Here is a 17346-nt window from a genome sequence, read left to right as displayed (position 1 = left end):
GTTGTTGAAAATGAGAAGACACTCCTGTGTAGCGCTGGCAGGAATGTAAATTGGTGCAGCTACTGTTAAAAACAAAAAGCTCTTGTTCTGGTTCTTCCTCAAAAAATTAAGACTAGAATTACTACACAATTCCACTTCTGGGTATATAACCAAAAGAACAGAAAGCAGGGTCTCAAACAGATATTCGTACCCCAGATTCATAGCAGCATTATTCACAAGAGCCGAAAGGGGGAAGTGCCCACAGGCAGAGGAATGAATACACAAAATGTGGAGATATATAATCCATGCTACATTCCTCAGTCTTAACAAATAAATCTTAAGAGAAAAAGGAAATTCTGACACCTGCTACAACATAGGTGAACCTTGAAGACATTACGCTATGGGAAATAAGGCAGTCACATATATCGTGTGATTCCACTTCTAGGAGGTACCTAGAATAGTCATATCCATAAAGACAGAAAGCAGAATGTTGATGGCCGGGGCCTGGGAGGCGCGGAGAATAGAGAGTTAGTTAGTGTTAGCTAGGTACAGAGCTTCAGTTTTCCAAGATGAAAAGACTTCTGGAGATGGATGGTGGTGACGGCTAGACAATGTGAATGCAGTTAATGTCACAAAACTGTACACTTAAAAGTGGTAAATTTACTGCTATGTACATTGTACCACAATAAAAAATAAATGCTAAACAGCTGTCCAGGCAACGTGCTGTGGAATGACAAGGAGAAAAGGATCATGGGAGATTAGGGAAAAGATTTATTTTTGTTGGACCTTGAAGGAATTTGACAGGAAATAATGGGAAAAGATATTCTAGGCTCTGACAATATTACGATCAACGGCAGAATCATAAAAATGTTTGGAAACACAGCAGGATAGCTGCAATGCAAAGTATGTGGGCAGTTATTAGCTGGATAAGTTCAAGAAAATAGTGTTATCACTGAGGGCCTTATAACCCATGTTAAGGACTATTGTTCGAATCCTGAAAGCAACAGAGAATTTTGACGAGTTTGGGAGAGTGAACTGAGAAATCCACATTTTGAAATGCAACTATGCGAAGAGGTGATTAAAGGCTACTGTGATTGGAAAGGTGGCCGATGAGGTCCTGAAGTGGAGGAGTGGCTGTACATGTGAAAAGAAAGAGACCAGCTCAAGATGTTTCAGAGACAGCAGCAATAAACCTGTCTACCAAGAAAAGCATCTTAAATCTGTTCCTTTATCTCTGTTTTCACTGCCCACAGCTTAATCCAGGCTTCCATCACCTCTCTATTGAAATCACCTCAACAACTTATTGACTGACTGATCTGCCGCTAAAAGGGTTTTTGGTTTTTTTGAAATGTAAATGACTGCAAAACTGATAAAAACTGTTCACTAGTTTCCCACAGCAATCACAATAAAACCCCACCTCAGCTCAGTGACCTACAAGGCTGTGGCGTGTGGTTCCCCTGCCAACCTCCGCCATTCTTCCTTTCGCCTTCAGGTTCCAGCCACTCTTACCTCTCAGCTTCTTGACCTTCCCAAGCTCTAGCTCATCTCTGGGTGTTTCACATCCTCTGGCTTCTGCCTGGAGTCCTCTCCACCCACCCCAGATCCCTGTGCCACTGCTTCCTCTTATTCCTCAAGTTCAAGGGGCAAATGACTCCAAAGGACTTGTCTAACCATCTTATCTACACTAGCACTCCCCTAATTATCCTGTTGCAGCACCCTGTTCACAGAACTAATGTGAAGATAGTGTTATTAGGTCACCAAGATAGCATAATACTTTAAAACCTTTTTTACTGTCTCCTTTGCTTAGGAGGCCATGTTGTTCAGTTATAGCCCCAGCCCCAAGCAAAAGGTCTGGCACACAGTAGGCACCCAGTAAATATACATTCAAATGAATAAATTAACAGGAATTATTCATGAGTATGTACGAGGGTGAGAAAAAGATAAAAAATGGACTCTAATCTTTAAAACTCAGGCTGCTAGGGAAAGAGGCACAGTGTGATTAAGGTAAGAGGGACAAGTGATGGCAGCAAGTCCCTGGACAATGACATGTCACAGGTGCCACGAGACACTCATGTGGACGCTGCCAGACAGGAACCTTAAAAAAACCAAGAGCAGAAACTCGAAGGTAAAGTAGTTTTTCTTCAAAAACAACTCCTAGAATGTCCCCCAATATGTGGGGTAGGGAAGCTGGATGGAATGATAATTACATACCAAATTTTCTATCGATAGCTGAAACTGTTTAATTTCACGAAGGGTCTCATTATCTCTCTTCACTTCATTCACATATTGTGCCAAGTCCTAAAGAATAAAGAAATGGGGACAAAAAGAAGATGACATGATAAGATTAGAGAAGCCACGAGAAGTGTTTGAAAGAAAACACATCATTAATTTCATTAGCAGCAAACGGATACCATAACTTTTCGATGACAATAAAATGAACACCCTATCAATCAAAGCGGCATCTCAAAAGGGAGTTAGAAACATCGGGAGTACAGCTGGGAAGGCTGAAGAGATGTCATTTACTGCACCCCGGAAAAGAGGATAGAAAAACAAAAACAAACAAAAATTGCCAACAAGAACGTAAATTCCAAACACGTTAATAACTGACCCTGGGAGAATTACATTTCACACGGGTTAGCGTAAGGGCCATAAGGCAGGCTTGGCAGGGAGAAAAAGGTCACTAAAAGTTAGACAATGAATCTAGCAGGACTATTTTCTGCAACTAGTTAGTGTCTTAGTTCCTGAGAGCATTCAGTCAAGGAAGCCAGTCCCATTTTAAAGAGTTAATAAAACATATTTACTTAGGTTTTAAGTCAAGGGCAAAAATTTATTTCTTTCAAAGTCCAGCATAATGTGGAAATGGGGGTTTTACAGAAACCCCAAAATATTCGAAAAGTCTGCCTTTATCTACTTGTAGTTCTTGATTTTCAGATTTACCTAAAAATAGATACCCACACTGAAACTCATGTGTACTGATGCACAGCAGCCACAAAGGTAAACCTGGCAGATACCCTCACCTGAGGAATTAAGTCACACCTGGGTTCTCAAGTCACCAGCTGACCTGATGCTTATACAAGCCAACAGTTTTCTATTGGTAACCATAAAAAGAAAGTCAAAGAAAGCCTTTATATGAACTCATTCCTTGAGGTTATAAAAGCTGACATATTTTCATAAATATAACAAAAATTTTTTTAATACACCTCTTGGTTTTACGTGTTTTGTCTAACAATTAAATCCATGCACGTGTTTCTATTGCAGTTAAAAATACGAGTGTCCAGCTCTCCCCACCAAAAACAAAACTATACAAATATTTATATATATTATAATATATTACAAATACATATATTATAATATGTATTAGCAGTTCATATTCTATTGTTTTTAGGCAAGAATAAAAAACACAAACAAGTCAATGACACGTGTGCTTACCTTCATGGCATCGAGAGCCAGTTTCAGATTTGCCTTCTCTATAGAATCGGTGGTGTGTTTGACCAGTTCCTATTTGGAAGATACAGGTTAGTACTACTTTCATCAAATTAACACCAAAACATAAGGAAAAACAATTGTTAATAAACATTTTTTATCATTATTTGCACCGTAATGTGATATGTCTGATGTCTCTAGGCTTTATTTTCATCAAACATTTCAAACGATAAGAAGACCAACTAAAACAACACCAGAAAGACACCAAAAGAACATGAGACAATGGTTTAGAAACATTTCCCTTTCAAACATGGACCTGAACTCTATGCCCCACCAGTATTACACCGATACTGTCCCTGAACGTCATGGAAGGTCCCCTCCTTGACAGTTGACCTGACACTTTTTACTCATTATCAAACTTGGCTTCTCTCAAGCTTCTGAGTCTGACGGCTGCCCCTCTCCTTTGGCTTCTCAGACAGTAGGATCTTCTGTGTGTTTGCTGTTATTGTTTGTTATCCTTAAACTCCTGCCTTTCATCAGTCTTTTCTACTTTATCTGCACTTCACAAAGTTATCGTTCCCTGGATTTTCACCTTAGTCTCCTGTTATTCTTACATACTCTACAGATTCCATCATGTTTTAATGTCAGCTATCACCTAATGAGACAATCAAGTGAATGTGCTCAAGGCAGAACTCGCGCCTGGGCCCCAGACTCCTATGTCCAACTAAATAGTTCTACCTGGGTATCTCACAAGCCCCTCCAATCCAACATGGACATCTTCACCCACAACCCTACTTTTGTTCCTATTTATGTTTTACTGAAGGATGGCACTCGATCAGTGTAAGCACTTAAGCCAAACAGACTCCCCTCTTCCTGCGCTGTGATATTCACTTTGATCCTTCCTCTGGAAACCATCTTCACTGCCACTACCTTGGTTCAGGTCCAGTTTCTAAAATGTAAATCAAACCCTGTCCCTACCCTATTTAGACTTCTGTGATGCCCACAAAATCCTCAGGTTGTCATCCATACCTCTTTGACCCATCATGATCTGAATTATGCAAACGTCTCCCAACTTCTACACTTCCAGCCACACAACATAGATTTTATCCATACTAAATTAACTGCAATTCTCAAAATACATTCTAATATCTGGTCCTATAAGCCATGCTGTTTTCTCTCCTTAGAAAGCCTTTCCACTCTGCTCCACCTGTCAAACTCTTATTCGTCCTTCAAAGCCCAATTCAAGAGTCGCTCCTCTGTGAAGCTTTCTATGCCAGACGCCTCTACTTAAGTCCCCATTCTCCTTAGGCATAATTAACGAGGCCTTAACCACCTTTGTATATCTGTATACCTGCCAAAGTGTGTTGTACTTAGCAGCTTACACTTCATTTTCCCCACCTAAACAACGAGCTTTATCAGCGCAAGGAGGCTGTTTTATATCACGAGTGACTAATACTGTGTGTGGAACAGGGGAGCTCTCCAAAACCTTTGCTGAATTGAATACTACTAGTGTTTCTAGTTGTAAAGAGGATCTACATACATCAAATCTGTTAAGTATAATAAACTTGTCAAAGTTATATTCTTACTTCTATTTTTACTTTTCCTTTATTAAATAATGGTAAATTATTCTCAAAGTTTCAAACCCCCACTATCAAATATTCTAATTTTATAATTTGAGATTTCAAATCATACAGCAGTTCAAAATGATTTCCTCAGTAAAGTATAGTAGTAAGTAGGGAATGTTCAAATTGATACTAAATGTATTCAATAAATTTCGAAACATTAGATGAATAAACTCTACACTATTTTAAGATGGAAAAAATATTTCTAGAAATTTTATCAATGTGTGATGCCCCACATAAAATATTTCCTATTTTAAAAAAATCACCATGGGAAAGAATGTATTCTTTTTCTATGACAATATGGCTGTGTAAATAATAGCAAAATGGACTGATATTTCCTCAAACTCCACATTAGTTGCATAATACCAGGTATCTAAGGCAGCCTCTTCCACCTAAAAACCAGTATCTACCTCAACGGAGTTAAATTTCTGCCACAACCTTTTCCTTCCTTTTAAGTTGCACTCTGTTGGTTTTACAGGGCCTATCACCCATGCTTCACTGTTTTCACATTGTCTGCTCATCAGAATGGTTCTAGGATTTCACAGTACATGGATGTGTTAAACTTATTGGCAAATAATTTTTAAAACTGTTTGAACTTTTTACTTTGCATTCTCTTTTCTTCCCTCCTCTGGCCAGCCCATCTGTAGGTGTAACACTGATCTTCAAGTAAACATATAGATCAGACACATTACAACCTCAAAGATTTTGTGTTTCAAAAAACGCCTGATTGGGCCAGCCAAGTGGCACGATGGTTAAGAGCTAGCTTGGACGCCAGAGGGCCCCGGTTCGGATCCCACATATGAGGGCCAGTGACACTGCCCTCCACAGCTAAGATGCTGAACAACAGCTCAACCTGGCTGTTCCCCTTCCCCCAATTCCCCAGCGCTGTTCCCATCCCCCCAATTCCCCAATAAAAATCTTTAAAAAAAAAAAACACCTGATCCCATTTAAACCACTGAGGCAAGATAGTCCTACTTATGCTACTCCTCATCATTTTCCGTCTCTTGCTTTATTGGCAAGAAATTGCTAATTAGTAATATTTCTATCTAAATCTGCTAAATAAGCTGTTATTAATATTGCTTTCACCTTTCTTTGAAGTTTTGTCCACAAAAAAATGGGGCAGGAAGACTGACCTAAATCAGCTATGCAACTAATCTAACTAAACTTGGATTTGTATTTACTCCTTATAATTCAGTTGTTCAAGTTTACACTTTTCTCCATAAAATTTATTTATATAAGTAAAAAAAAAAAATGGGCACATTCACAATGGCCAAAAGGTAGAAACAACCCAAATGTACATGGATGGGTGAATGGATACACAAAATGTGGTAGATGCATATGATGGAACATTATTCAGCCTTAAAAAGGAAAGACATGCCAAGCCATGCAACAACATAAATAAATCTTGAAGACATAAGCCAGACACAAAAAGGCAAATATTGTATGATTCTACTTATATGAGATATTTAGAATAGTAAAATTCACACACACAGAGAGAGTACAAGGCTTGTTACCAGAGCCTAGGACGAGAAGAGAAAAGTGAGCTAGTGTTTCCTGGGCACGTAGTTTCAGTATGGAATGAAGAAAAAGCTCTGGAGATAGATACCGATGACGGTTGCACAATAATGTAAATGTACTTACTGCCACTGAACTGTACACTTAAAATGGTTAAATGGTACATTTTATGTTATATATATTTTCCCACAATAAAAAATATATACATGCAGTGCCTTTAAAAAAAAATCATCATGGACCTAAACGTACTTTTGGAGTTTAAAATATAAAATAACCCAAGAGGAATTAGAAAAACAGTGTGCTGCATTTCATAAAGGTAGAGTCATATATTATACTTTTATAAGTCTGCCTAAAATCTTCTAAATGACAAAAATAGATATTTCTTGAAAATTGCACCTTCTAAAATTTTCAATTGATATTTGAGTGTACCAAAGTTACAAAATAAATGATTATCTTACTTTGGACATGTTTTTAGTTCTATGATGTCTCAGAAACTGATGGCCTACATCTTCCTTATTATTTTTTCATAAAATCCAATTTGATTAAGTTGCTCTGAGTTTAGGCCTCATAAATGTTTTAATGCATTTTTAAGAAATAATCAGGGTTTGGATTTTTCTGATTTCTCAGTAGAACAAAAATAGATATGACTAATAATTTTGTGGCTACAGTTCAAGAAATTTAATATACAAGATGTACAAAGCACAGCAGACTCAAAATTATATTTCACATACAGGTAGTAGATCTTTTTTAAATGACATTTCACAAGCGTCAGCAGAGTTGACAGACTAATACAGTAAGACATTTCTTTGGAGCAGAACTAATGAGTCTCCTGGTATAGCTATCAAATTAAATTTATAAGACTCTCCACCCTCATTAGAGAACTAACCGTGGAAACCATAAGCTTTGGGGTTATAACAAGAATCATTTCAAAATAAATGTAGTCTTATTATAATTTACTATCGCAGAAAGCAACACAGAATGTGACACAATTCTCTTTAGTTTATGGTTATAAGGCAAAAGGTCTAATACAATTAACCTGCAAAATTCAGGTATATTGCAACACTGAATCTAATAAATGATTGCTGCTAACTACAGAAGACTTGGTTGAAGGGATTTTTTTTTACTTCCTTTGTCTTGTTTTTTAGGTTTTCTGGAGCCAGTTCTGTTTGAAGGACACACAATGTGACTTCGTGGAACATACAGAATCATCTTTGCTACAAAGTAAGAAAAGATTTCCAGCTGACTGTTACTCACTTAGCTATACTAATCATAAGGGGATCGGGCCCCAAACATGGAATATCTGGCACATAACTAATGGTTCATTAATAGTTTGTTGAATGAATAAATGAACAAATTAATAAACAAAACAGTGTTAAGTTCTATACCTGGAGGAGAAGGTGATACTTTAAAACACGCTGCATGGGGACGACAAGCAAATCGCGAAGAGTAAATTTCCCGTTATTGGCTCGTTTGGAACATTCCTAGTGAAATGTTATTTTAAAAACATTTTTAAAAATCTTTGTTAGTTGCAGCAAAGGGAGTCATAAAACAAACATTAAAAGATGCAAAGGCCATAAACAAAACTGTTATTATATAATAAATATCGTTGTTTTCCTTCTTAACAAGCCTTCTTTCTAAAATATAGCCAGTATCTTCAATAAAAAAACCAACACACAGACACACCTTGTAGCATTTCAGTTCTACATATGAATCAATAAGTACACTATTTAATGTATGGAAAGTATTTTCTGTAGGGACCCTCCAGGGTCTCCCTCCACTTACCCTTACAGCTCTGCCTTCTATCAATCTCCCCCAGGGGGCCTGTGGGCCAGGCACCAGGAACAAGTCCCTGTCCACCCAAACTGCCATGTGCCTTCCACACCACCGGGCCATGGTCCATTCAGTTCTCTCCCACTGCCATGTGCTTTGTCCAGTTTCCAGTAAAATTCTTCATCCTTTTCCAGAACTATACTTGAAGGCCTTTAATAAGAATCCTAACCAAAATGGCGCACTCTCTCTGTGCCTTATGGGTCTTTCCATTATTATTATACATAATATCTTCCCCAATATGCCTTTTATACCTCTAAGAACTTAGTATTTGCTTACTGTTTGTAGAACTGAATGAAATAAAATGATTAACTCCAAAACTATGCAAAAGTATAAACCTGGATTCAAAGTTTTAAGTCTCAGATTTTATTTTCTTTTTAATCTCACGCTCTTCTTTCTTTAAAGTTTATCTCAAAATACTATTGACTTGGTAGTTCTTTTGACATTAACTACGACTTTGAGGAAAGCACTTTGAAGTTGAAGTATCAAAGCCTGAATTTAAATCAAGTTTGGCAACTCTTGGCCATGTGACCTTGAACAAGTTGTTTTTCTGATTTTACTGTTTCTCACACATCTATGGTGTAGTTAAAGAAATAAATACATAAAAATAAATGTTCACAAAATTATTATTAGCAGGCAATTTAGTAAGTCCAAAATCCTCAGACAATTGCACATCCCAGACTAAGTAATTTTCCTGTTCTGGGAAGGAGCTGTGTTCAGGAAAATACTCCTTAGCTCATGAGTTCCCTTCCCTTTTGCCCACATTTAGTGTTTTGGGCACATAGGAGGACATATTATCAGGAGCTATAGTGCAAACACCATTAGCTCTAATGACCATAGTGACTTCATGGGTGCTTGAATACTGATCTGAAGTAAGAACTGGGGACACCTCCTGACATGTTAGCTCATGGCTTGTCAATTGCTGCGGTTCACTGGAAGGATAACTATTTCAACTGATTTCTTGCTTTTACAGATTATAGAGAGTTCTGGATCATGAGTCTCAAATAGGAGGTTAAATGGTTAATACTACTGCATTTTCAGCTCCTTGGAATTAGGGTGTAGCCTATACTTTACGCAGTGTTGGAAACAGAAATGTTACACATTTAAAATTCATTTTATTATGTTATGGAAGTCTGTTTAAAACTGTTAGGGAAGAAATCAGTTCCTTTAAGTTTTAAGTTATAGACTCAGAAAGTAAAGAAACTAACATTGCTGGCATTTCCAACAATGAGGGGCCTGCGACTGAGGTATGAAATGCTTATTAGTATTGAAAGGAAATAAAGGGTAGAAATGAACCTTTCAAAACATACAGTCATGTGCTTCGCCTAAACGCCAACTCTAATTGAGAAGAAAATACAATGGGATAGGGATGAGTCAGCTTCCAGAGCACGATAAAGAGACTCTATCTACCCCATGGTATCTTGGTTCCAAAGTTGAGAAGAAAAAGACAAAAATCAACAAGAGCAAAAATAACCACAAAAAAAGAAGACATTGAGGAGGCAGGGAGACACCAAGAATAAGGCAACTTTCTCTCCATCATGCTGGGACCTGCAGAAGACAGCTCCAGCCAAGAGTATGCGTTGAGGCGTCACAGTAAGTATCTGGTTAAATGCTTATTAATCAGGCCCATGGTCAGGGGTTGGGGCTTTCCAGTAAGGAAAGGCCAGCCAGCCGCTCCGCACACTGAGCCTTTCAAACTCAGCCTGAGGTCCTCTCGCTCCCTGAGACCGATAGTGACTGCAGGAACTATGCACCCGGAGCCCCGGGACAGTCAGGACTTTGACAGTGACTCTGAAAGAAGGGACAGGAACATTTCAAACAACGCGGAGAATATAAGGGAGGGTTGACTGACAACTTGCTGACTCCTGTCTTGGATTTTATATCTTTATTTTTACAAATAATAAATTTTATATCTTGGGCCAGAATTTTATATCTTTATTTTTACAAAGCTGCTTTAATGGCAGCTCTCTCAGGAACTAACTGTATAAGTTATCAAGTTTTATCTTACCATGATATTTTAATTTTAGTCAAGGCATCCTGTAGTTCTACACTTAGGAGGCTCTATTCTACAGAGGATCAGGAACCCTTTACACTACCAAGGTCGTCAGGATGTTATTCAGCGGTGACTCAAGCCGCCTTCAGACATAAGGCCTGCACCACAAATGATCGGAAGAGGTAAGGAAAACAGTTCCATGATACAGAGGCAGTACAGTTACTCAGTAGCCTGTTGGTGTGCAAGCTTTCTAACCAATAGCTCCCCTTTGTGGGAGTTAGAAGTTATGAAATCGTACCAGATATGCCAAAACAATGAAGGGGTTCTGATTTGAAAATCATCTGCCTCTTTCTTTTTTTTTCCTTGTTCATCCCCTGATCTCACTGCTAAAGCGAAACAAGAGATGCACAGGGGGTATTAGAGAGGCAGCGAAGCCACACACGGCCATTTACGACGAGCTGGCTATCTACCTCTACTTGGCATTTAAGAAAATCCAAACACATGGATAATATATTTGAGATGATAATTCACATAACATATAAATACTCATTTTTCAAAAGTTCATTGCAAGTACAAACTCTTCCTGTGGGGAAAAAATAATGCACAAAAATAAATAAATAAAAAAGATTCAACACAGTTTCCAGACTTCTTTTCCATTGTCACCCTGTGTTCAGTTTACACTGGCTTACTCGCCACTTCTCAAACTTTCTTGACTCTTCTGGTCAAGAGATACCAATTCTTCTGGAAGGCTCTCCATGGAATGTCATCTGCCAAGGCTCGGCCCACTTCGGTGATCTAACACAAATGCTGCCCCTTCAGAAAATCTTCCACATTCTACTTATACTGAAGTGATCGCGCGATCTTACTTATGGAGCCCTGTCAATCAGTGCTTGTCACGTACTCCTTAATCTTATTATATTTGTGTCTGTCTTGTCTTCCTTCTTACAGGCAATAGCCGTGCCCTTTTTATACACCTAATCACCTTATATTTTTAATCAACATTTCAAATCTACATACACATTATCTCACATGTATCTTACTCATCTGGTACCTCTTACCACGTAGGTGCCCTAAACAAATTACTTATAATCTCTCTGAACTTCACCCTTCTCAGCCATAAGAAAATTAATTGTATGTGTCTCACAGCGAATGAGGACCTAATGATATAGTGCATGTAAAACACACAGCCATAGTCTTGGATTTAACTACTGTTATTATTACTACCATATTATTTTACAGGGCTATCTATTAATATAGTTTATATAATTGACATGAAATTGTAATTAGAATACATGGGGAAATTCCTTGCTGCATTGATCATGAGAAGGAACACATTGCTTTTAGGTTTATTTTACTTTATTTCATAAACAAACAAAAATAAATAGGCACCTCTAACTTCAGTTTGACATCTTCTTTTGTCTTGGAAATGTAGTCTAAACTAGAGATGGCTGACTCCACTCCACTGCAGTACTGCCCATAAATAACCAACCTGAAAGAGAAAAAGACAGAAAAAGAAATCTGGAGGACAAAAAAGCAACAAGGTGGAAGGGGAAAGAGGTAGAATTTCCATCTATTTAAAACCACAGTTAGGGAGAATCAAAGCCAATCTTACTTGTCCCACCTCTCCCTACCCAGGTAACCCTGGGCAAATTACAATTTCTCTAAACCTCTGCTTTCTCATTTCTTTTTAACACATACCACACATACAGTTATAGAATGAAGATCACTCATATTTATGGTATTAAAAATGACTGGTTCTTAGTTCTAAATTTGAATGGGATTAATCCCAGGCACATTTTTATAGCAGGGAGAGCACCATTACAAACTGGCATAAAGACTATAAATGTCGAGCACAAATATATAGCACAAAAAATTTTAAATTTCTGTTTAAGTTCCTATTATAAAATGTCTAATCACTTACGCTGTACACCTGAAACTAATATATTGTATATCAACTGTAATTGAAAAATAAATTTTGTTAAAAATTCTTTTAGAGATCAACTGTCTACCATTTACTCATACTCAGAAACCATTTTACTTTATGCTACAATTTTATTATAATCGCTACTTATAAAACCACGCATTAATAAACCTCCTACTCCTTCCTACTTTTTAACTAGGAAAATATATTATCAGAGAAGTGGGAATGAGGGACCTGCACTGGCCAGAAGATAAGTCATATTGCATGTAGTCTGACCCTGCTTCAGGAATGGTATCTCTGGAGTAATACAGACGTTTTGCAAAGAGGCTGGGTAATTTATTGTTTCTTTTAACTCTTCATTAGAAAAAAACTACTAATAAGTTAATGTTGATCTAATTATTGATGCAAAGCAATTCATTAGCCACTGCTTAGTCAGTACTAAGAACCATAGTGCTTGATTTAAAAAGAGAGAACTATATTTTAAGCAAAATTCCTTGGTGCTTTAATTCATGTGAGTTGTTCAGATTTTTTTTCAAACTTAGAAAAGGAGACTGACTCTAGCTGTGAATCAAATTCTCTAAAATAGAGAATTATAAATATTAGAGTTGGAAAAAGCACTAGGTACCAGCAAATCTACTCCTAACATTGCAGATGGAGAAAAGGAAGTGCAGAGAGTTAAAATGACTTCCTGAAATCTGTAGAACTCAAGAGTCACAGCACCTGTGAGAAGAATCTGCTGGTCAGGCACCTGAAGCTGAAGTAGAATACTACTGAATGTCAACTGTAATTAAATCTACATATTTAAATATATATATATATATATATATATATATATATATATATATATATATATAGTGACGGGATGTGGAGTACAGCATAGGGAATAGAGTCAATGGAATTGTAACAGCTATATACAATGTCAGAGGGGTAGTAGATTGGGGGGAGTTATCACTTTCTGAGAGATGTACATGTCTAACTATTATGTTGTTTGGACACCTGAAACTAATTAAAAAAAAAGAAGTAGAATCTGTACTGATTTGCGATGCAAAAGTATGGATACTTCCTTTTTTTTTTTCTGATACATACAGAGCTCAAACTACCACTGTACCATGTTCTAATGACTGCCCAAGTAGTATCTTGATGAACAGTAGTAATACCTATTTATGAGCAATTTTAACACCAACCCTCACTATAATTATAAACTAACAGTGAAAAAATTTAAAATTCAGACGTTACCTTTCCTTGTAGTTAATGAAAATTTGATACAAGTTCTGGTCACTTTTATTTACAATGGAATCATGAATCTCTTGCATTAGGTTCCGATGAACTTTTACAAGTTCCTTAGAAAAGAAAACAGTGTCAAAGAAAATTAGGAATCAGAAGCAAAAATAAAAAAAAGAAATGACCCCAAACCCAGAATCCTTCTTGTTACTAGACTTGCCATTCAAGGATACGTTGAATGCCCTCAACATGTAAACCTGCTACCATCAGTAAAGGAAGGAGGAAGAGGAGGAGGAGAAAATGGGAGGAAAGAGAGAGAAGGGGAAGTAGGGGAAGTGGGGGGAAGGGAAGGGAAGGGGGAAAGAGTCCATGGTGCATGGGAAATAGCAATTTCCTATCTGACTTGAAATGTCAGTGTCCTGTGAAAAAATAAATTATTTCACTAGTTATTAAAGGATAATTTATTCCTCCTACAAAAATATGTACAGCTCATTTTCATTTTGTAATCACTTCAAATTTCTAAATAAAACTACCCAAGTGCTTAATGTTTTATTGACAAGATAAGTAATGATTCATGTCCTTGGGACATAAAAATGTGGATTTGTACTTTGGTCAATTAGTGGTGTCCTGGTACTAAGCTAACAACAATCCGACTAAATTGCTCGAAACCAGACAACTCATGGCATAAATAAGGAGAAAATAAATTGCACTAGGCAGTTTACTAGAGCAACTCAAAAGTCAGCATTTCACATTTGTCCTGATAAGCAAGTAATTTTCAGTCAGGCAGTAAATACATGTCACGGCCAGGAAATGAGGAAATTCGAATCAAGGTGCCCGTTCTCCCATTATCTCTCCCCTTGTACCTTGGAGCGTACACTGACTTTGACTGTGAGCACAGCATGCCCTTTTCTTAGTAGGGTGGAAAGGAAACAGGAATACATTGGGCCTGTCATTTTGTTGAGGAGCATGGAAAGGTCATTACAATAAAAACTGTCAAATGGGTCCTAAGTTAGTGACGGTATTTAGGTGGTTCAAGATCCTCATCTTCTGAGAATGTGCAGTTTGTTTAATCCTAAATGTTCATCTGATATTGTGACCTTTTCTTCCTGTTATGTTACAAATCAGTGTGAACGTTTTCATTGGTCCAAAACCAAGGACAAGGACAACATGCCACAGCTAACCAACAGACTGGTGCACGTCAACACTGAACGTAACAGGACCAAAACATAAGGGACCACTCAGGTGACACAAGCAAGCCTTACATATTTATATAAATATGTAAGCTTACATAAAAGCTTACATATTTATATAAAAACTATATATTAAAACCAAACCCAGTTCTAGAGGTCTAAGAACTTGAATCTTGTCTAGCATGGCCTCCCTTGGCACAGCATTTGGCACTTCAGTGCTTCTGAGTAAATATCCTTTTAGGATTCTAACATCAATTGGAAGGTGCTCTGAAACTCAAAATGCTTACATAAATCTAAAACAAAGCTCCTCGCATATTACCATTAAAATGTCAACTCATAAGGAAGTAGTGTCTTTCAGAAATAGAAATCAAGGTTGACACAACCAGAAGTAGAAAGGAGTGGCACCAAGAAAGCAGAGAACTGGCAGGAAGTAGATGAGACGGATGGAGTCAGGATGGTGTCTGTAAGACGGGATGGAGGAGCGGGAGGAGGGATGGGGCAGGGAGCAGGGCAGAAGGGGGCTCCTGCAAGACAACGAGACAGGAGCACCAGGAACTATCAAACCGAGTCTACCTCATCATGACAAGCCGTCACAGAGAATACACGACGAGCCTTACCCAAGTGTGTCCCACATGCACTTTGACTTTTGGTTCAAGATAGGATATATCAGTTACATCTAGAAAATACAGCTATAAGAACTCAGGAGGCAAAAAATGAGGTCAAAATTCTTAAAGAATATAGGAGGATTTTAAAATAGGAATCTGGAACCCAATAAGAAAGTGAGAATTTTATAGAAGTACACCAATTTTCACTAGCGTATTTTTACTTACAGGAATGTTGATGAATACTGAATCAAATTCTGCTGCTGTCAGAAATCTTTTTAGTGGTGCCATGAAATACTACCAGAAGAGAAGAAAGAAGTACTAATTAAGCACAACTTATCCTAATTTATATCATAGATCTTTATCAACAAACAATAAATATTTATTGGAAGTCAATTGTCAGTGTTACAAGTACCAAAAAAAAAATGCAAAAACTACTTTCTCTATCTTAATGATTTTACATTTAAATAGAGATAGAAAGACATAAATACAAATTAATACATTTAAAGCATAAAGTAAAAAACTTAGGCAATCAATGCTTCAGAAAGTAAGGAAAAAAGAGAACACCATTGGCCGAACTGGCAGAAAATGGCAACATCTTGGACCCATATTTGATGGCTGTTATAAAATATCCCTCAGATGCTTTGTGGAGATTCTAGATCCTTGAAATCAATAATCTGCTTATGTAACTTACACATTATTCCTCTCCTTCCTTGAGAATTTTAGTTCCTGGTCTACCATATCTCTTTCCATTACTACTCCCATCTTCTTTCTCAGCAATCTCAGTATCTGTACAGATGATCCTTCCAATAGCCCGGCCTCCCAGGACCTTGAACTCCAATAATCTCATGGTGCATCCTAGCTCAGCTCCCTACTTTTGTGGTCACATTCCAAGACCTTGTCATTATCAACAACTGCAAATGCTCCATAGCAATAATTTCAAGCAATCAACTCTGACCACTACTTCCTGCCTTTGTAGCTCTTTCCCTCAAGGATTCTTCAACTCCATGGGGTCTACCAATCCACTGGCCATCCCACATCTCTCATGTTCTCACTTCCCTCCTTATCCAGTTTACATTCCACAAACCACATTCAGAATCACTTCCCTGCGTATGACCTCACTTTCTTTTCTTCCACTAAACTTTTCTGGAAAAACAAAAACCCTGCTTAAATCTAGTTTACCACACGTTTTGTGCCTATACCTAAAAAAGTAAATATGAACTACTGTATGTTCATAGTCTAATTTTAAATATAATCACAAAACTCAACTGAGCCTGTAATGCTGCATCACCCTACTACATTTCCGTGGTCAACTTACTCTCTTATTCTCCTAATCAACGCTTCCACCATTTCATCTCTTTTTCTAAACTTCCGAAACGGTCTCCTGGTTCTCATTTTCCTAACCTCTAAATGTGGAAGTGCCAGAAATGACTTCAAACACCTTCTCTTATCAACATTCATTCCCTTAGGTGACATCATATAATCCCATGGCCTTAAACACCCTCGTGTGATGATAACAGCCCAATTATACATCAATTCAACCTTCCCCTTTAATGCCAGACTCATGTCTCTAACTTCCTCCTCAACACATCTCCTTGGAAACTAACAGGTATTGCAAATTCAGTATGTCCCAACAGACCCACAATTTCCAAACCTGTCCTTCCTCATCTCAGTCACCATCTTCACCATTCACATAACTGCTCATGCTAGAAACCTAGCTCTCCTGCCCACACACCCTTTACCTAATTCATCATCAAATCCACTTAGTTCTACTTCTAAAATGTATTCAGAATCTGGCCACTCTTTACCAATCCTACCATTACCACCATTTTCTATCAACTTGATTACTGCAGTATCCTTCTAACTTTTCTCCCAGTTTCCCCCTTTGGCTGACAAGACTCAGAATGAGCCGTTAAACACTTATGTTAATCACATCACTTCTTCTATTCAAAATGCCCTAGCTTTGAGCTACTTGCTCCTAGATGCCCCTGCCTAACCTGCTGTTCCCCAGCTCTCTGATCTCACTGCTCCCTGCACTCATTCTTTAACCTCC

At 37.7% G+C, this 17346-nt stretch overlaps 1 protein-coding gene across 1 annotated transcript in view; it reads right to left on the bottom strand.

Annotated features, from left to right (window-relative positions):
• Nucleotides 1-17346, bottom strand: part of LOC109374297 (guanine nucleotide exchange factor VAV3) — a 311672-nt gene that overhangs the window by 99248 nt on the left and 195078 nt on the right. Inside the window, exons 7-12 of the mRNA XM_019628800.1 lie at nucleotides 15522-15590; nucleotides 13517-13620; nucleotides 11749-11848; nucleotides 7925-8020; nucleotides 3409-3477; nucleotides 2191-2277 (exon numbers count right to left, since the gene is read on the bottom strand). Coding sequence (XP_019484345.1) covers nucleotides 2191-2277; nucleotides 3409-3477; nucleotides 7925-8020; nucleotides 11749-11848; nucleotides 13517-13620; nucleotides 15522-15590 — 525 coding nt within the window. The remainder of the gene's footprint in view (nucleotides 1-2190; nucleotides 2278-3408; nucleotides 3478-7924; nucleotides 8021-11748; nucleotides 11849-13516; nucleotides 13621-15521; nucleotides 15591-17346) is intronic.

The sequence above is a fragment of the Hipposideros armiger genome, unplaced genomic scaffold, assembly GCF_001890085.2.
Source record: "Hipposideros armiger isolate ML-2016 unplaced genomic scaffold, ASM189008v1 scaffold_808, whole genome shotgun sequence".
NCBI lineage: Eukaryota > Metazoa > Chordata > Mammalia > Chiroptera > Hipposideridae > Hipposideros > Hipposideros armiger.
Note: the sequence above shows the minus strand (reverse complement) of the source record. Positions and strands in the feature narration are given on the sequence as shown.